Source organism: Acinonyx jubatus, chromosome A2, assembly GCF_027475565.1.
Source record: "Acinonyx jubatus isolate Ajub_Pintada_27869175 chromosome A2, VMU_Ajub_asm_v1.0, whole genome shotgun sequence".
Lineage (NCBI taxonomy): Eukaryota > Metazoa > Chordata > Mammalia > Carnivora > Felidae > Acinonyx > Acinonyx jubatus.
The window spans coordinates 79745847-79767196 of NC_069383.1; the positions used below are offsets into that span (position 1 = coordinate 79745847).

A 21350-nucleotide genomic window follows, 5' to 3' on the forward strand; every position below is an offset into this window, starting at 1 on the left:
TAGCTATAGAAAGTAAAGTTAATGTGAATCATTTTTTCTTTTGATACTTCATTCAAAATAGGTACCATAGGGAAGAAAGGGAATTGCTGTGGTTCAGTGTCACTGGGTGTGTGTGTGTGTGGGTGGGTGGGTGGGTGTGTGTGTGTGTAAAAGCAATGCTATGTAGATGTTTGTGATATATGGTAAAATAGTCCAAGAAGCTCAAGCAGCCCTGCAGAAATAAAACCTTCCCTTTTTGAAGGCCTCTTTATTTCTTGTCTGCTAGTATTTCTCATTAACCAAACATAAAAATTATACACCATAGATTACAGTAAATTTCAAATGTTTGAAGACTAAGTCAGGCATTCTTATATGGCCAAGCTGAGTCTGACCATTAGGAACCAGTGCATTATCTTAGAATAGGTGATGTCAATATTTGAAAGTAAAATGGGGAAAAACCCATAGCCCAGCGCTATTAAATCATGTATGTTGTCTTGCTAGTGTCACATCTCACATTGAATAAAATATATATGCTCATATGGAAATATATAAAGATACGAGATGTTTTCCCGGAAAGCTGCTAAGCAACTTGAAGCCAAATTACACACTTCAGAACAATCAGTTCCAGCTGTAATGGTAAACATTCTGTAACACTCTATATTTTACATATCCTGAGGTTTTAATAGAGAAACTATGTAAAATAACTCAGCATTAAGGTGGAAGAAATTTCACTCTCAATGAAACCTTTAACACTCACTTAGCTCTTTGCTCTCTCTTGTGTAAAGTCAGCACCAGTGGTGAGCTGGCCTAGGTGTAACATAGAAAAATCCAGCTCCATTTCCCCTTAACCTAGCATACTCTATTCCATCGCTGGTGGCTGTTCATCTAGGGAACTTTTAGTATAAAACCCTAAATGTGTATGTGCTGGCAGATCTTGTCTTCTCACTCATACCTCGTACAGAATGCTGAAGAAAAACTTCAGGTTGTTTCCAGTATGCTCCCTTCCCTAAAATAACTTGTGCACAAAATTGGAGCTTGTCTGACTTTGCCATCCAAGAGCATGAGTGGCTGAGTCGATTTACCATTCTACCTTCTTTACTAAACAAGAATAAGCCGTACTTTGATCTACATGGCCAGAAAGGAACAAACCATAAGTAACATTTTTAAAAATTAAAAATTAACATCATCTTAGATTTTTGAATCTTTGAAATACTTTACGCCCTAACTTTAGTCCAGTGCCACTGTTGAATTTCACTTTATGATAGTTCTCTTGGCTGTTCTACATATGTGCATTTCCCTTCTAGCTTCCCGTGGTAAAACATCCACAGAATTCAGTCTTCTTCATTATATTTGCAACTGGTTCAAGTCAGCTTGTGTCTTGGTTGGCCTCAGCATTGTTCTAAAATTTCATAAAATATCTTTGGGAGTGTCATCTTTATGGTCCACAATGCTGTAAATTTAGTGTTTTGTACCAAAGCTAATCTGGTCTGTGTTGTGGCTTCTTTTATACACATAGAAAGTCCAACTGAATCTGAGCATTTAGGCCCAAGAGAGGCCTCAGAATTTGATAGATGAGTATGATGTCAGCCCTAAACAAGACAAAAAACAAAAAAAAAAACTTTAATGAATTACCAAATTACATCAAGTCTACGATGTCAGTGAATGTTGAGGCACCATTTTTTGAGGACTGCTAAGAAAGAAAAACTGCCCAAAATGGAGAATGTGATAGTGGTGCCAGCATCAAGCCAGTTGGCAGTGTTTCAGTATTAGTGAAAGAGAAATAAACTCCCATGCAGAAGACGCAAGGACATTTGCCTGTTTCAGCTGTAATCACGGGTAGTGGAAAAGGGGCAAAACCACTTCTTGAACCCCACTACGGTACTCATGAAGGTTTACTTTCTGAGTCCCACCAGCAGTGTGGAAGAAAAACCTCAGACAAGACTTTAATTTAAAGAGGTGTCAGGTTAGGAGAGTTGCATGTGTCTGGCAAAAAGTAAAAATAAACTCTTTCCAGAAGAAAGCAGCTTCAACTCCGGTCAAGAACAACTGTAAGACATAATCTATTATCAGAGATACTAAAATATACCAAGTATGCATTCTAGAATGACATTATTGCAGTGTTATTCTCTATGATTGTGCAAATCCAGTTACTCATAGTATATGTGTACAATGCACGCACAAACACACACACCTGAATAAGAAGAGGTTTGAGATACTTTGCGCTATTATTGTTCCTTATTAAAGTTTTCAAATATGGCATTGAGAGATCACCCGACTTGTGCACCCATAATTTAACCATTGTAAATGTGAAGTTTTTAAAGCACACTGTATTTTTTAAAGTCCAAAAATAAGGGAAACATATTAAAATACAAGATGGTATATTCATTATTGTTTATGGAAGGTTTCTGCTTCAGTAAATGGGTGTTTTCCATCATCTCCTATCATATCTCTTGGGAAGAAGTAAAGTAAATATTGAAGTCCATGTTTCCTGATATTTAAATGTAAAAAGTCCTATGGTAATTTTTCTCTGGCATATAGATTATATGTGCTTTCTTGGTAAGACATTTGCCATAAAATCATGAAAATGAAACATATCAGATGTTCAACATAAACCAAATAAATATTGTAGTAGATATCTTCATATTGGTGTTGCTTTTTATGTAATTGAATTTCAGTCTGCCTTGTACCGAGAAGGATTGTAGCTTCCCACACACAAAGATATCAAGAATAGTGTTAAATACAGCTATTCAAATGGCTTCATTGTTACTTTCATAACATCAGTTTCACTTTCATATTTTAAGTTAATAAACCTATAAAAATTAAAATACCAGTGACCACCTATAATGTGACAATCACCTATGAACAGTAACATGAAAATACCCTGGTCATAGCTATTTATTTGTTTATCCCTCTGCCTATCTATATACCAAAAGAACATTTTAAAGACACATCCACAGGAATCTGTGGTTTCAAGAAAGATAGAAAACTACCTGAATTGTAAACTTTTAAATCCTATATTCTGGTTGGTAGTTATTTCCTAGCCCCAGACACAGATCTTATTTTAAGAAATAAAACAAAGTAGTTTAAAATCTAATATTTTAACAAGTTGATAAACTGTAAGTTTAAATTTTCTCTAAGGTTTCGTGATTTGGGTCTTTTCTGTACTTTTGATAAATGCATTAAGCACATGATTTTAATACATACATATGCATGTATTTGTAGGTGCATGCATGCAAACACACATTCAACTAGTTGGTAGCTACTTTGTATAAGCATCATACAAATCATTAGAGAAATATTGTGGTAAGCATTACATCGATAAACAGGACCCCTATTCTGTAGCTTAGTATATACTGTAGAATTTGATTCCATTTTACTATAATACATGAGATGTTTTTAATTAAAAAAAATTAACATTTATTCATTTTTGAGAGGCAGAGAGACAGAGCACAAGTGGGGGAGGGGCAGCGAGAGAGGGAGACATGGGATCAGAAGCAGGCTCCAGGCCCCGAGCTGTGAGCACAGACCCTGATGCAGGACTTAAACCCACAAACTGTGAAATCCTGACCTGAGCCCAAGTCGGACACTTAACCACTTGAGCTTCCCAGGTGCCCCATATGAAATTGAAATTATTAAATCCATTGTTAGGCATCTTAATAGGTGTGAAAATATACATGAATGTTAGGGATGAATGATTTTTTTTTGTTTTATTTAGGTATTTTATGTCTTCCCAAGGCTTAGTGATTTACTCATAAAATGCCTTTTTAGCTATTGCTACTTAAGGAGAGATTATTCCTCCATTTGAAGTAAATTTAGATTCTTTTCTATTGGTGAATTACCTTTCATATCTCTGGAGAAAATCCTCTAGAATCCACTAAGGAAAATCTAAGAAATGATGTTTTTAGTTAAGAAATGTGAATTTGCAGTTTCTTAAGACATTGAGAGCTTGTAGTCAGTATTTCCTTTCTTCCTTCGTTTGGCCTTTACCACTGAATATTATTGAGAAAAAAAATTACGATGTAAAATATTAAAATTGTGATGAAAACAATGTGATGTGATGTGATGAAACGTGATGAAAACAACTAGAGTTAGGTCTCTTTTTATATAGTTCACCTACTAACACTATTTGTTAAATATTTAAAATAACTTGTAACCATTACCCCTCCTCTAAATTAACTTTTACTTTTATATTCATTATCTATGAAATTCAACTTTTAAATAACCTGAAGGGGGAGAACATCAAAAACGATAACAGAGATTAATTAGCTGATAAATATGTGGTTTACTACCCCACTCATCTCTTTCTTTTCTACATGACATCAGATTTTCTAAGATTCTTACATTATTAACATTTCAATCGTGGGAGACATTTATGGGGTTAAAATGGAGAGTGAAATAAATGGAAAGCTGAAATGTGATGCCTTCTGTTTCTGCTATATTGGAAGAGAATCAAATACTAAATAAGGCCTTTAGCAATGTGATATTTCTGGCCAAATGATGGATATCATGACTTTTTGTTGTTACAAAAGGAAGCAATTTATTTAACTTCTTTCTTTCCTCCCATTCTTTCTGGTTTATTAGCCTCATTTCATTTCCATAAATTATCCTACTAAAGGAGGAAATGATTAATTGAAGATTGCTTCCTTAAAAACATTATTTCTTGTCATTAACAAATGCGACATATTGTAACATTGTGTTATTCAAACACATCGTGATGCTTTTAAAATTATTTTAATGTTTGTTGTTCTCAATTATTTTGCTCTAACTATTCAGTTCAACTCATGAGAATTCATTATGCCAATTCAACAACTAGCTCTACCCTTTTGTCTACTGGTAATTTTCATGACAAAAGTTTATGTTCAAAACAGTTGCTTTCTAAGGGCAAATTGTATTTTAAAATAGATTAAATGAGATTGCTTTCTTTCTGGAGATCCATAGGATTCCCATCGGCACAGACATCCTTTAGACTTATAGCTGCCCCTTGAGGTGCAAGCATATATTCATAGGATTTCTCAGATTTCTTTCTCTTCTTCTTATTGCATATTGGGAGTTGTTTATTTTGGAGTATACTTCATTCATGGTCATCTTCTCCTACCAGATCTCAAATCAACTCTTGTTAACATTATAAAATGTAACAAAATTGAGATTTAAAATGTTTTCATTTGCCATGACCCAGTAGCATATTCTGTCAAACTCAGGGTTATAAACCCTGTGCCCTTCTTAACTGATTAAACTTTTATCACTTCTATTTTTTTCAGTTTTTATGTATTTATGTATTTACTTATTTTGAGAGAGAAAGTAGGGGGGCAGAGCAGGGGAAGGGCAGAGAGGGAGAATGAGGGAGCATCCCAAGCAGGCTCGGCACTGTTAGCACAGAGCTCGCCACAGGGCTGGAACCCACAAACCATTAGATCATGACCTGAGCTGAAGCTGGAAGCCTAACCAATTGAGTCACCCAGGTATCCCTTAATCGTTTCTTTTATGTAATTATGATATCCCCTTGATATAAGGATATCAAAGTTACATGAGGTTTCAGCTTTTAAATGTAGACTAAATAGTTATCTGGATTTTCCTCTCGCAAACATTAGCTAAGGGTTTATGACTGCCTAGTGCCAGGATTATAAAACATATGGTATGAAAGAAGACAACTAGATTAATACATAATCACAACAAAAAAGATTAATAAATAATCATAACAAATAAGACTACATGTGCCCTAAAAATATATGTAAAAAGATTTTAGGAAGTCTAGAAGAGAGAATACTTTTTTTGATGGTGGTCAGGAAGTAGGATTGATGTTGGGAAACAGTTCATAATTTGCTGACTATGGATTCTCAGTAAAGGAATTTAAGTTTTGAATTAACAGTTGAAACTATCACAAGAATAGCAGTAACAATAATGAACCTCACATATTTAAGACTATTTCTGTGTCCAGGCGTTATACGATTAATTTTATGTAGATACATGTAAACAACAAAAAAGGTACTAAGAAGGGTTATAAAAATTTCACATTGTCCAAAATTGTTAGATGACCTAATATATTTCAGACAATTTGTCATTTTTTGATTGAAAACAAAGATAAGATAAAGATAGCAATAACGTCACACGGGCAAAACATGTATACTGACAACAAAACCAGGCATGTAGGAAGAACATATTTACCATGACATTGTAAGGATAAAACATAAATTTGTCTAACACGTTTTTTCAGTGGTGAGGGAGAAATGTAATCAACAGATGAGTCACAAAGTTAATTCTCTGAAAAAAAATCAGTTTTGGGGGGTGCCTGGCTGGCTAAGTCACTAGAGCATGTGACTCTTGATTTCAGGGTTGTGCATTCAAGCACCATGTTAGGTGTGGAGCCTACTTTAAAAAAATCACTTTTTCAAGAGAATCTCAATAATTCCTGAAAATTAACACCAGAAAAAAAAATTTCTCCCAAGATGAACCTCAAAAAAATAGTGCAAGGCAGTGGACACCATACTGGACAACATTGTGACCTAAGCACAGTGAACAAATCCATAGAGTATTGCTTATGGGCTTCCTCAACATAGGTCAGAAGGACCTCACCCAACACAATTCAATAAAATCAATTATATTATTATATGTGTTCCATGTAAACTTCTCTCAGATCAACTAGTTTCATGCAGAGGGAGATTTCAGATGATGCTTAACCCTGAATATGCAAGATTTCATATCCTTCAGGAAATCTTTAATCCACAATGTTTTCTCAGCTGAGCTTTTGATTTGTATTGGGAAATTTTAAGGTCAATAGTATATGCTATGAAAAATACTTAAGAGTATAGCTATACTATGCTACCATTTCAGTGCAGAGCTCTTTAATAAAGCCAAAATGATAGTATACTTGACATCCTAAGAAAATCGTTGCAAATCTGCTAAAAACAAGAATCAAAATACTGTTCCTGTTTATATTTTTTAATAGAAAGAGACAGAAACAAAGAGAGATTAGGGGCAGAGGAAAGGAGAAAGGAAAGAGAGAATCACATTATTATTGGAATTCTAATGTTTTCTATGTTGTACAACATTTACTCAAGCAGTTGGGGTAGAAGGATCAGGAAAGGGAATGGACAGTTATTGGGTGCCTTCTAATCATTTTGAAATACTTCTTAGGTATCTGTTTATAAGGTATCAGGTGTGAGGAAATGAACAGAAAAAGATGTTTACAGGTTGTTATATCTGAGCACCCAAATATATGAATGCTTGCCTATGACCACTTTATTTATTTATTTATTTATTTATTTATTTATTTATTTATTTATTTTTAAGTTTATTCATGGGGTGGGGGAGGAGGAAGAAAGCAAGAAAGCAAGCCTAAGCAGTCTCCGTGTTGTCAGTGCAGAGCCCCATGTGGGACTTGATCCCACAAACAGTGAGATCATGACCTGTACCAAAATCAAGAGCTCGTCAGCTGACTGAGCCACCCAGGAACCCCCTGAGGCCACTTTACCTAAAAGTTCTGGCCCTAAGTTAAAAGCTGCTGATGATAGAAATATTCTGCTGCAGAGGAATTAATAGAAACAACTGTACTCAGTGGAAATTGAGTTTTTGCAACTGTTCCTAATGGCAGCAGAACCTAACAAAACCTACGAGAATGTGAACCCAAAGAAACGTGGTGGTACCTCTGCATACTGACAATGATGGGTGGTTGATGTGGCAGAACTTGTAACCTCAGTGCTTACTAACTAGAATACTTCCTTCTGCTTTTTTATTTGGGCAAAGGAAAGAAAGAAAGGCCAATTTAAAGGAGGAATGAGTCCTACAGGTATTGGCACAAGTGGTTATCAGGGCAAACTAAAGATACCTAGTCAGTGAACCAAATTCACCAGTTGTGGTCTGTCAGTTATTCAGATGGAAAAGTGCCGTGTTTCTTGAAGAGAAGGCCAGGAGCTACTGCTATGTTAAACTCAAAACAACTTGGTATAAGTTCTTGATTAAATCAAATGTCATCTTATATTAGATGCTACTATATGTAAGTAGCAGATGAAATGAAATGTTTTTTTTTCAATAGAAGGAAACATATACTCTTAAGAGAACATTTCATTTCATTTCATTTCATTTCATTTCATTTCATTTCATTTCATTTCATTTCATTTTTATTCATTGGGAAACATTTGCTGTCACCAGAGAAGACCTTGAAGAGAAACTAAAAACTGAGCAGGTTTCCCAAGATTAGAAGAAATGTTAACTCTGTATGGAACAGATAGAATGATTAAGTTAATTGGGAAGAAGACAACTTTGTGAATTTTTGAAAATATACCTAATTGATGTTACATTTATAGTAAGCTCTCATTTCTTATTATACAAGTTACATTCTCTTAACTGTGTGTCAACTAATGTGTTAAAGATTTAAAGGGAGTTTTATGTTTGTAAGCAAGAACTTATGTACACCATAAGACTTCTACAGCTCTTGATGGTAACTTAGGTGAGAGACAAGTCAGTTATTTCATAAAGTTCTACAAGTAAAGTGGGCCTGGGTAAGGCAAAAGATACTAGTGGATCACTATGTTGTTTGTTTCTAAATTTAGTGGATTAAAAAAAATCAACTTTATTTATTTATTTTGAGATAAACAGAGACAGCATGAGTGGGGGAGGTTCAAAGAGAGAGAGACAGAGAGAGCGGGAGAGAAAATGCCACGTAGACTCCATGCAGCCAGCTCACAGCCCGACAAGGAGTTTGAACCCATGGACTGTGAGATCATGACCTGACCCAAAACCAAGAGTATGATGCTTAATTGTCTGAGCCACCTGTGCACCCCAATACAGTGGACTTTTTACTGTTATCAAGCTGGCATATATTTTATGATTCATTAATATGTAGAGATTAAATAAAAAGTCTCTGCCTAAATGGATTTTTTTTAATTAAGGCTTTTTAAATTTTATTTTATTGGAGTAAGAATGCTTAACATGCGACCCACCCTTTGAAGTTTTTAAGTGCGCAGTACAATATTTTTCACTATAGGCACACTGTTGTACAGCAGATCTCAAGATCGTACTCCTCTTGCATAACTGAAACTTTATACCCATTGACTGACACCTACCCATTTCCCTTTGGCCCTGGCCCCTGGCCCCCACCACTCTACCATCTGCTTTTAGGAGTTTGACTCTTTTAGATCTTTGGTATAGGTGGGATCATCACATAGTACTTGTTCTTCTGTGACTAGCTTATTTCACTTAGCATTCCCTAAGGTTCATCCATGTTGTTACTGATTGCAGACCTTCTTTTTGTAAAGGCTGAGTAATATTCCAAATAAAAGGATTTCTAAATCAAAGGTTAAACTGCATGGCAGTTATCAGGAAAAAAAAATGTGTCCATTGTAAACTGTATTGACGTCTGTGACAAGGTTTTCTAAATATGGTATCACAGGAGATTGTCCAGCCCCTGTTAGGCAGAGAGATTCAATTCACCTCTGTCCAGGGAAGCACATACCCTGCAGATTAGCATAGCAACATGTGACATATCTATTCATTCAACAATGTACTAATAATTCCGGGGGGGGGGGGAATAAAAACATGGCCATATTCCATGTAGATATTGACATACAAAGATATAGCTCCAATATAAAAAATACTGTGACTTAGAATCAGTTAAATATTGTTGTTCCTTTTCATTTCCTTTTTCCAGGGTATTGATCTGTTAAATAAGAAGGGACAGATACTTCCCAAGTTTAGAAGAGCCTCATTTCACAATTCAGAGTGATAGAAAAGCAAGCGCTAATATTGACCTCCCTGGAGAGAGCAAATGGAGGTAGAATGTCAACTATGGCAGGGTGAGAATAGGGGGTGGAGGACACAAGCTGTGTACAGGGATCGGGTGGAAGCAGGATTTTGGAAAGCTCTAAACCTAGTGATAGCAAATCATATTGTCTGTGACAGACCAAAGCACTCAGTTAATTAGAACAAAGTGATGCCAGAAAAAGGGGGAAACATTTTTTTTAATTAAAAACCTAGTTGAGTTTGAAGTAAAGAGCAAAAATTTTTCATCTGTCTATGCTGTCAACCCTCCATGCATGTGAAAATATATTTATTATTTTCTGTATTAATTTAATGAGTTCCAGATTGTACAGGATGTCATAATGGAAACAGGATTATATAAGATAATAAGGAGGGTTTTTTTTCTCTCTCTAAATGAGTTTTACCTAGACTCCCTGTGTCCCACGTTTGATCTTAACTGTGTTTCATTTACCACATTGAAGGAGGTTACATAAAGGGTAAAATAATAGAAACTTAATCAGGAAACAGGTTTTCTTACTGCTACATTTTATTATATATTCTTGCCATATTCTTTAGCCTAATTCTTGAAAATAATAAAAGATGTATCATTTTAAAATAAGGACAATTGAAACCACATTGCTTTATAATTGTGCATCTTTCTTCTGAACCATCCCAAACATTTCACACCCATTGATCTTCAGAAAAACTATGTTGATTACTTAAGGGATAGTGGTGGGGAGTATAAACTTCCTGAACTCTACCTTCTGTAAAATACTAGGTAAATATCAATGGCTGGTGAAGTTAATTTTACAGATGAAAAACAAACACAAAGAGGCAAAATAATTTCTCAGCAACAGATTCTTGTTTCCAAAATCTCAGTCAAATAACTTCTGCTAGAGAATAGTACACTATGAACTGGCCCCATTAGTCAGAGCATAGAGTTTTATAGTTAAAATAATTTCTTGGAAAGTATTACCATGGCATATAAAGATGTATAGTTATACTGCACACATGACTGGTTTTGTTAACGTAATGCTACTTTCTGGTAGGCAAATCTCTGCATGTGCTTTGTATAAGCTATACCAAAATAATGAGTCTGTTTAAGCAGCCACTTGGGTTCTGAAACCTTACGTCCATGACATTTCTGCCATCCTAAATCAATTTGGAAAAGACTTCCAACTTGGCAACAAATTTATCTTCTGAATTTCCAAATAAATACTTTGGAAGGTTGAGTTTACTTCTCTAACATTTCCTCATTTCATTTCCTCATCACTGGCCAGATAATCACCATGGCCACAGCCTTGAAGAAAGAATCATCTATGGAGTAGAAAATAGTAGCACGTTCCTGGAATGCAGTCCAAAATCACAGCGAGCTCTGGTCTATTGGCAATTCCAGAGGAGAAATGAAGAGCGAAAAGAAGAGGTATAGGAATGAAATTGACTGGATTATTTCTATCTAACATATACTGTTAAGTGACCCCAACATGGTTGACTTGAGGGTGAAAAAAATACTGTGAATCTTTATCCTTTTCTTAACCCATCAATAGTCCATTCATTAAACAAGCATTCACTGAAGGCTGATCATATGACAGGCTTTGTGCTAGGAACCGGAGAAACAAAGGTGAGCTGATAAGAATTTGTCCCAGAATCCATTTGGAGATATATTTGAGAGTCTTCTTTTTCCTTGTAGTTATCTACAAAGAAAGTATGTTATCTATATTTTTGTACAAAAAAAAAGAAAGAAAGAAAGAAAGAAAGAAAGAAAGAAAGAAAGAAAGAAAGAAAGAAAGAAATCCTCTACTAATTTTAACTTTTGTTCAATTACTTCTGTTATCCAAACATGTTTTATTTTCTCTACTGACTTTCTTCTCAAATGAGGAAGAGAGGTTTTGGAACGGGGCTAGGAGTTTTAGGATAAAGAGTATGAACTATACATGAAGTATGAACTATACGTGAAGCATCAGACAGATCTTCCTCATCAATGGATTGATTCATTTATTCCTGTGTGAAATTAAAGAATCGTACAGAGAAAATCTCCATATTCTGAGCCTTTTAAGCTTTTAAAAAATATTAAATAAGGGTAACTAATCGGACTGTGTAGGTATTTGTGAATGTATTCTGTGCAAATAATTTTACAAACATAATCTGAATATAAAACCCTCCCTTTTTTGACATTTGAAGCATCGTTGAATATGTAATCACACCCTACAAACATCGAAGTTGATTTTATACAATTTTATACACTATCAGCTTAGGCCTTTCCGAGATGTCTGTTGTAAACCGTATTAAAAATAAAAGTAAGGTTAGGTACATTCAAGAGCATATCTTTATATTTATGACACACCTGAGACTTAGAAAACTGAATAAATAATTATTAAGCATGTACTCCTATGCATTTTTCTTCTTGCTCAACTGCTGCTGATTCTTAAATTTTTTCAAATCTTCTGAGTTCATTCTAATGCTGTCCTGTTTTCTAATATCATGGTTCTGTATTTCCAAGATTTAATGTTAACTTTCTCCTATATTTATATACCTTCTTTCAAGTTTATAAAATAAAGTATATCTGTGTCCTTTCATTATCTTGAATATCTTAAATTATTATAATGAAAACTTCTATTAAGATAGTAGATAACCAATATTTTCCATTGTATCTTAAAAACAATTTACAGAAATTTCTAACTCTTTTTCTGATGGGGAAATGGTATCATCTCTCTTCAGCTAGAAATTTTATCAACTTTAAAATGTGCCTCAACACATAATCTAAGTTTTTACTGAGACAGCATTTTAGAACTTCTGTTTCTTTTAAATATGTATATTTTTACTACCGTTTTCTTCTGCCAGATCAGAGTGGATGATCACATCATCAGGACAGAACAAGGCCTTCTACTGCGTAGCCTACAGCGGAAGGATTCAGGCAATTACCTCTGCCATGCTGTGGAACATGGTTTCATGCAAACTCTTCTGAAAGTGACCCTGGAAGTCATCGACACAGAGCATTTGGAAGAGCTTCTTCATAAAGATGATGATGGAGATGGCTCTAAGACCAAAGAAATGTCCAACAGCATGACACCTAGCCAGAAGGTCTGGTACAGAGACTTCATGCAGCTCATCAACCACCCCAATCTGAACACAATGGATGAGTTCTGTGAACAAGTGTGGAAAAGGGACCGAAAACAACGTCGGCAAAGGCCAGGACATGCCCAGGGGAACAATAACAAATGGAAGCACTTGCAGGAAAACAAGAAAGGTAGAAACAGGCGGACCCACGAATTTGAGAGGGCACCCAGAAGTGTCTGAGCTGCATTACCTCTAGAAACCTCAAACAAGTAGAAACTTGCCTAGACAATAACTGGAAAAAATGCAATATACATGAACTTTTTTCATGGCATTATGTGGATGTTTACAATGGTGGGAAATGCAACTGAGTTCCACCAATTATAAATTAAGTCCATGAGTAACTTTCCTAACAGACTTTCCTCCTAATACCAACACCTAATAGAGGTCAGGTGAACGCAGAGGTTCACTTTAGCAGACTTAATGTTTCCTATGAGATTTCATTGTACAGGTTTCCCTTTCTTCTTTGCCTGAGAAATAAAAATGTCATTTGCCATATTGCCATTTAAAGAAGAAAAACTGCATCAGCAAAGCCATTTTATTGAACTAAAAGTCTAAAATAAACTGCATGGATTTATGAAGCTGATGAATATTCCAAAATATAGTTGGATTCAAGGATATTTTTTGTCTACCAGCACTTGTGTTTATATGTACTGGAGGAGTAAAATGAGACTGAATGAAATGGTCTGTGGAAATATAAAAAAACATAAACCATCCATCATCCAGAGGAAAAATGGAATACACTGATCTACTACTGATGTCTTCTTTCAGCTTTGATCTAAAGATGTATTTTATTAAAACTATAATTTAAATGTACCATGACAAATATGCAGTAAAAATTAGCTCTTTTCTAAGCTAGAGTAGGTTTTTGTCTTATAGTTATTGTGCTCTATAGTTTTTGTTTTACAAATTCCAATTGTGTGCTGCTTTTTTCCCCCTGACATTGTGTTTTTAGTTCTGCAAGAGGGATAGCCGATATTGTTCAAGAAACACATAAATATAATTAACAGTTGATTCCTAAAACCTGGACATAAATTATGCTTTATTTCTCTGAGGAAGTCAAACAGATAACACCCCCCTTCTTTAAGCATGATCAAAATTAATTTTAACTTGCATAATGTTCTTAGAAAAAACAGAACATTTAACCAGAAGAAAAAGGAGAAACAATTTTGATTTGTTCAATGCATTGTGTTGCAACTAATGGTTCAATAAGGAGAAAAGGAACTGCGTATTTCATGAAAATAATAAGCACTGTTTTAATATAGCATTAACAGAAAATCTCTTAATTTTGTGCTTGAAAACCCGCATGATATTTGACACATAAAAACTCTCATTATTCCTTTAGGAATTACATTTGTGTCACTTAATTTTCTTGAAAGAGATCAGTAATATTCAGAACAACATCTTAAAAGCAAATTTTCCAACTCTGTTTACATCTGTATCAGCTGTCTCTTACCTCACCTTGTTTAAAGCAATGATCTGTTTTAAAACAGATCATCTTGATTCATTTCATGTTGATGGGAGTGACTTTTATACAAACTGTTTTCTGGGACACAACTCACACTTAAGTCATGTAAAGCTTTTTGTTTCCTCCAACAACTTATAAAATAAGGTAAAAGATGTTCAATAAAGGACTTGCCTCGTCCCTTGTCCTAACATGATTCCTTGAGAATCATTGCCTTCAAGGTTTATAAGGCCTTCCACATTATGATAGTTTCTTTTGCACTGCACTCACCTTTCCAGGAATCCCTCCCTAGATTCTTCATCATGCACAAAACTGCAAAGGAAACATCTTCTTGCTAATTAATGAAAGCGGCATTGAAATTCTAACTCTAGCTGTCTTGGGATTCTAATTAACTCAGCACTAATTTCTCACCTCAGACTACAGTGAATTTTTAAAAAAAAATTCTCAGCTGAAATATTTCACAGATGGGAGCTCAGGTTTCAATTTAGTTGTCTGAATAAACAGTTTGTTAATGCCTATTTCAAATGAAAGTCTAAAAATATTCTACATTCAATTTTAGGCTCCATTGATTAATCCGGTGTTACTTACAGAAGTACATCCTTAAACAGTATTTGAATTTTAAATTATTTGAAGGACATATTTCTGTAGAGAAAAAGCAACGTTTGAAATACAAATCAAAGAACAAAGAGGGCTCCAAAAATAGGTATTTTTTTTCTATTTTCATGGAGTATCTTAACTGTGCTAAAATTTGGTGTCGCATTTCCTTCTAAATTTTCAACTGAAACAGATTTGCAATAACAGAAGTATCTTATTTCATAGTAGTCCTCAAAAATAATGGACTTGAAGGGATGGAGGGGATGCCTTCCAATATCCAAACGCATTTTGTTAAGCATTATGAAATACCCAGAGAAAGTAAGTCTAGACGTCAAAGAAAAGAAACAAAACAAGGAAATCTACTTGCATGTCTTTATAAACTATCAGGTCTAAGTTTTCGAAGAAAATTATTGATATAACTTGCAGGTAGATAGCTCTTATTACAGTCATAATCTGCCAGTGTGTATTAAGAGGGGACAGTTTGCACGAAAAATAATCAATGTCCCACTTAATTTAATTTTAGTAGACTTTGGCATATGCATGTATCATCAGAGTTGAAACTTTGTTAAGACACTCATGTGAACATAAGCAAGTTATGACAGCACTCTTAAGATTGGAAAAAGGTACATCGCAGCAGAGAAATGATGGCCCAGTTGAAATCAAATGTATAATGTAAATGCATGTAAATGCACACTTAATGCTACTTTATGTATTATTTAGTGATTTTCAATGGTATGTGTTTAATATTTTTGCTACCTATACATTAGGCAGAAGAGATGTAAATAATTTTGAAAAGAAGAGGAAGGACAGTAAACTTCAACTTTTTATAGGGACTCCATTTCAGTGTGTTCAAAATCACCCTAAAATGCAAGATTTCCCCACACAGGTGACAAGGTGGTTTATGTGCTATTTAAGGACGGAGGGTGTGTGCCCATTCAATAAGCATGTTTTTTGCCAGGTAGTAAATATGTTCCATATCTGTATTTATCACTGCATTTCAGATGGGAACTAGAAAACTGGAGAGAAAAATGTAATGAAACTGCTGCTGTAAATTATTCCTTTTAGCATGTATTCAGTTGCTAAATACACATTTCTTCAAAATATTTGAATTCAGATGTCTTTACTGTTCCCTGTAGCATATGGTGTCAAGGAACATAAGTTTAGAAAATGCTGAGAACCAGAGTCAGGTTGCTACATAATCAGCTAGCAGATTTCTCCGTTCTAGTCATCTGTAAACTGAGTTCTATATTTATGGTGATGATGTTCATTTTTATGCCCTTTAAGTTAAATATTGTTATTTTTTATGTCATGCCTAAAAGAGGAAATATAGGGATGAAATTCTATAATGTGTCATTATCATGCTCAGTTTGGTTTCATTCAGGATTGACAAGGATGGCCAACAGTTGTTACTGAAATTGCCTATCCTTAAGGTCATAAGCAAGCATTTCATCAATATGAAGTGATCAGTATAACATTTTAAAAGCTTGTTTTATGAGTTCATTTTTAAAGCACAATTTGCATTCAGACTTTAATGGAAATTATCCATTGTGATGTTTTCAAAGACAAACTTAATAGACAAGATTCAACATCATCTTACTGTGTTATCATGTGTTAGATATAAACTGGCCTAATGCCAAAGGCATCCATGCTTTTTATTTTAAAGCTGTAATAATTATCCAAATTCATTGTTAATGTTTGCAAAATACGTGTTTCCATAAAAAGGAAAACATTGTTTTTCACAAAGTCTGCAAAAGCCTATTAGTTTATCTGCTTTCTAACAATTTTCTTGCACTAGTTAATTAAAGACACATACTTTTTTAAAGTTAATATACTGGGGCGTCTGCGTGGCTCAGTTGGTTTAAAGGTCTGGCTTCAGATCAGATCATGATTCTGCAGTTCATGAGTTTGAGCCCTGCATTGGGCTCTGTAAGGACAGCTCAGAGCCTGGAGCCTGCCTCATAGTCTGCGTCTCCCTCTCTCTCTGCCCCTGCCTCCGCCCCACTTGCACTATGTCTCTCTCTCTCTCTCTTTCTCAAAAATAAACAAACATAAAAAAATAAAGTTAATATACTAAGAGGACCTATGATGAATCTTTGAAGCCACAGGAATGGTATGGCCATTTTCACAGTCAGCCAGCCCAAAGAAAACAGCTTGGTTTTAATTTCAAACATGCAAGCACACACAAGCAAAAGGAGAGGCACCAAATGGAACCCAACCAAACAAAAAGATGATTTCGAATATAAAGAAATTAGGCTTCTAGACCCTTTGAACTTTAGACCCAGACTCCTACCTGTGCAATTAATTTATGTTGGTAGATCTTTTCTGCCTACTATGTACTAGGCACTGGTAGGCGATGAGGATATTTTACACCTTACCACACATACTCATTGATGCTATTTGGCAAGTCTTTCTTGATCCTTCCATCTCTAGATGAAATTAACCACCTTCTCTGCACTAAATCTGTGCCTTGTCTATACTTTTTGTTGCCACACTTATCACAAACGTGTAGATTCTTTGTTTACACCCCCATCCCTTTCTAGACTGTAAGCTACTTGAGCACAGGGTCTGTATCTAATTTATCTCTACCCCCAGTTCCTATCATGATGGCTGGCATGGGGAAGAAGCTCAATAAATCACTGTTGGAAAGAACCAGGTCACAATGTGATGAGTGCCAAATGCAAACAGAGGATAAAGGTGCTGTGAGATCACAGGGGAAGGGATGAATTTCAAGAGAGCACGGAGAGCTTCAGAAGATAGATAAGTGACATGCAGTCTGGGAATTGACATACATGAGAAATGTGCCCAGATAAAGCAAAAGAAGAACAGAAAAAAGAATGAAAGAGAGGTGGGAAAATAAATGCTTTTATTATGGGAACAGGTATTCCAAATAAATTACAGAGTTCATAAGCAAAAATAAAATGCCCCACTACCGAGAAAGTGTTGGGTTTGTTTATTTTTTCCCTGATTTTGGTTTATTGCCCTCTGTTTGCACCCTACATTCTCATCACTGGCACATGGTGTCATTCACTCCACTTCTCTCTACCCCCTCCCCATTTTGTTCACCCTCCCTATCTTCCCTCTTCATGTTGACCTCTTTTGTCTTTACTTAGCTGGAGTCATAGCAATGGGCAGTATTCCCACAGTATTTTTGAACTAATCTTTATGCCATAATCTCCTTTCTAGTTCAACCAATCTTGCTTTTGCAGAATTCGGAATTCCACACGTGAGTGGCTGGGAGAAGACAGCTTCCTCATGCTGGTCTAACACAGTTCAAATGAAATCTTCCCTTATACGTCACCTGCTTTCAGCATCGCCCAACTCGTCTAGCGTTAGTCCACTCGGACGCAGGTTCCAACATTGCTAATTAACAAGGTGGCCTACAAACAAGACATCATCAAAGATGGCATTAAAATATGAAGCCTTCGTTTATTCAATGGATACCCTAGATGGAGGGCTTCAGGGCTAAACAATGATACAGGTGAGGTTAGTGCACATAGTTGACAGGCAGAGACTCCTGTGTACAAATAATAATAACAACAATAATAATAATAATAATAAAACAAAACAAAAAAGAAAAAGTCAAGAAAATGAGGAGGCTTAGTTGCCTCTTGAAATTGTCAACGGAACACCACCATTATATTAAACTGTCAAGTCTTTTCTCACATAACACAAGAAGGTATTTTATTTCTCTTAATCTAAACATTATACTTACAGACACACTGTATTTTATACAGTACCTAAGCACAAGTTTTCATAAATGTATTTAAGTCCTTCCAATTTGGGTAATTTGAAGTCTCAACTTCATCTTCTCTTTGTAAATCTCACTAAAGCATTAGACCTCAAGTAAATACATTAAAAAAAAAAAAAAGTCCCTGTCATTTGTGTATCTCGGTTCTTAATGTTTCAATCGTTTTGTTGATGACTAATTCCAGAAAGGCTTGCACTGTTTTAGACTAAGTTGTGTGTCTAAAATCAAGCATCATTTCCATTTTAGGGTATTTTTTATTACGCCTCAATTTTTAGGAGATTTCCATCCTTGAATTTCAGTAAAAGAATGACACTTTCATTAGTCCTGAAATATTTTTTCTCTTTCAGTGTTTTTAAATTGCTGATAAATTTCAACAAATTAATATGGGTCTCTCTGTACCATTCCATAAATTTTACTTGAATTTATACACTGGCTAAAAGTGGTAAAAAAAAATCTTACGTTTCAAATGTGCATATTGTCATCTACCAATTTCAGAAATATTGCTCATTTTCTTTTTATGTTACTTTTGACCCTAATGGTTGGTTATTGAAATTAGTTGTATTTTATTTGGCCGAGGAAATAGGTTAAATTATTATTTAGTGAATATTAATACAGTATCAGAAATAAAAACTGGCATCCATATGAAAAAGTGTACTGTCAAAGAGTATATTGAATTCTTAAAGTTATAAAATGATATTTATTCAGAAGAGTTTGAGTAAATATCCAAGATTATTATATTTTGACCAAGATAATAGTCTAGTCACTTACTTGAGATACATGACATTATTGATTAAGATTTCTCTTTTACATTATTGTTAGCCTCTCTAGAATTTACAAGACAAACAACAACAAATTCCCTAGATTACAAAATCTCTAATTATTCAAAATGTAACATACCCTACTCCCCTCATTGGAGAATGGAATATAATTTGTAATTGTTTCCATACTGGTTTCTTCCTAAGCTCCCCTTTGTCACCAGACAAAATTTGTTAAAATCATGTCATATCAGGTAGCTCTGTATTCATTACTAAGAAGTAACATTCTTGAACTTGTGTAAAGGAAATGTTTATACATCTTCATGAAGTTAACTGATTTGTAGCAGTACATATTAAATCTAAGTACAAACTATAAAATATTGAATTGTTTTATAATTTAATATTGTAATATTTAATGAAATGAATGTAAGCAGAAGTATAGAGCATTATAAAGCCTTACTAAAGCTACTTACTGCTTAGTGATAGTAATACTACATTTTTTATATCACTGTATAACGTTCAAGGTATTGTTGTGTTCTCATTCAATTCTCCTTATATGAAGTAGGGCAACTTTATTATCCCAACTTTGTAGGAGAGAAGAATCACGAGTGGCTTGTCTTAGATCTAACTCTCAGCCAACTGTAAACCCCTGATTACAATCTTGTTATTTGATCCAATTGGAACAGAACCTTTTTATCACCTTTTTATGATTTATTGAATCACATAGTGAAAACAATGTCTTAAACTTTTAATGAATTGCCGCTACAATAAGCATTAGTTTAGATCATCCAAAAACAAGGTACATCCAAGAAAAAAATTTATTGACTTGGGTACTTGGTAATGTAAGATATAAACAGGGAAAATGAAAGTACCAATGAAAAGTTGGTCAAATGTTCAGTTATAAAACAATGGAATAGATGTCTGTAATTCACTTTCTCTAACAAAAAGACTTCAAAGAAAAAATACTGATTTCTTCATGCATCTTTCTTAAATATTTGAAATGAGGCAAAAAAAGGAGAATATTCTAATTGATACAAGATGAGCTTTCTTCACATATTTAACTATGTGACCAAAAGAAGAAATAATAATTTTGGAATCACATAGGCATTTATAAAGTCTGCTTTTATAAATGAAAAATATTTGTTAGCAAATACTTCAATTTTTAAATAACGATTTTAAATACTTTTGTGAGAAACAGTACCCTTACACAATAATTTAACATGTCAAGGATAATATCCCACAAACAAACTTTAAAACTTTGGGGCATTTTAATAAAAATATATACCTAGATCAACTTTATAAATACTTTTTCATTGACTTGCTACTTCTTGGTATATAACAATTATCAATACCTATGTCAATAAGTGCCAGAAGAAATCCTATATAGATTCTCAGTTTTCAACAGTAGTAATTATAATCATCCCATGTATATGTGTATTCAACTTAAATATATATAATCTTCTAAATTATGTTTTTACTTGGTGCATATATCAAGATGATATAATTTAAAATTAATTACTGTTACAAATAATTTCCACAATTCTCTTCCACCTTCTACAGTATCTGGCACATCTCTCCTTCCAGTTAACGGTCCATCTTGCAAAATTAAATGGCCTCTCCTGTGACCCAGCTAGCACCTTGATTCCACAGTTAATTGACCTATTTCTCCAATTCATCTTCAGTCATCAACCCGAGACCAGGGAGATTTTAATGGCACATAGAAATAAAAGTTCAAGGGTAAGTGACATTAGCTCTGGACAGATAAAAGAAAATAGAACACAGTTTCAAGGAATAAGGATAAGTCGTTATTATAAATATGACTTAAGTCTCAGATGATGAAGGAGCAAATGGAATATGGGTTGATTCAGAGGCAGAGAACACCTCTTTCATAAGGCAAAATAAATAATCAATGGCCTTAGAGACAAGCAAACCTGTCATTTCTATTCCTTTACTTGGTGAGCTT

The 21350-nt window shown here is 34.5% G+C and overlaps 1 protein-coding gene across 2 annotated transcripts in view; it reads left to right on the top strand.

Moving 5' to 3' along the window:
* Positions 1–21081, top strand: part of SEMA3A (semaphorin 3A) — a 209683-nt gene extending 188602 nt beyond the window's left edge. Inside the window, exons 16-18 of one of the 2 annotated variants that reach the window (XR_008296879.1) lie at positions 10992–11134; positions 12553–18362; positions 20948–21081. Coding sequence is in view for 1 of the 2 variants with exons in the window: in XM_015068616.3 (XP_014924102.1) it covers positions 10992–11134; positions 12553–13008 (599 nt within the window). In the remaining variant the exon portion in view is untranslated. Of the gene's footprint in view, positions 1–10991; positions 11135–12552; positions 19739–20947 lie in introns of those variants that run through there. The other variant, XM_015068616.3, reaches the window with a different exon arrangement.
* Positions 21082–21350: the final 269 nt, after the last annotated feature.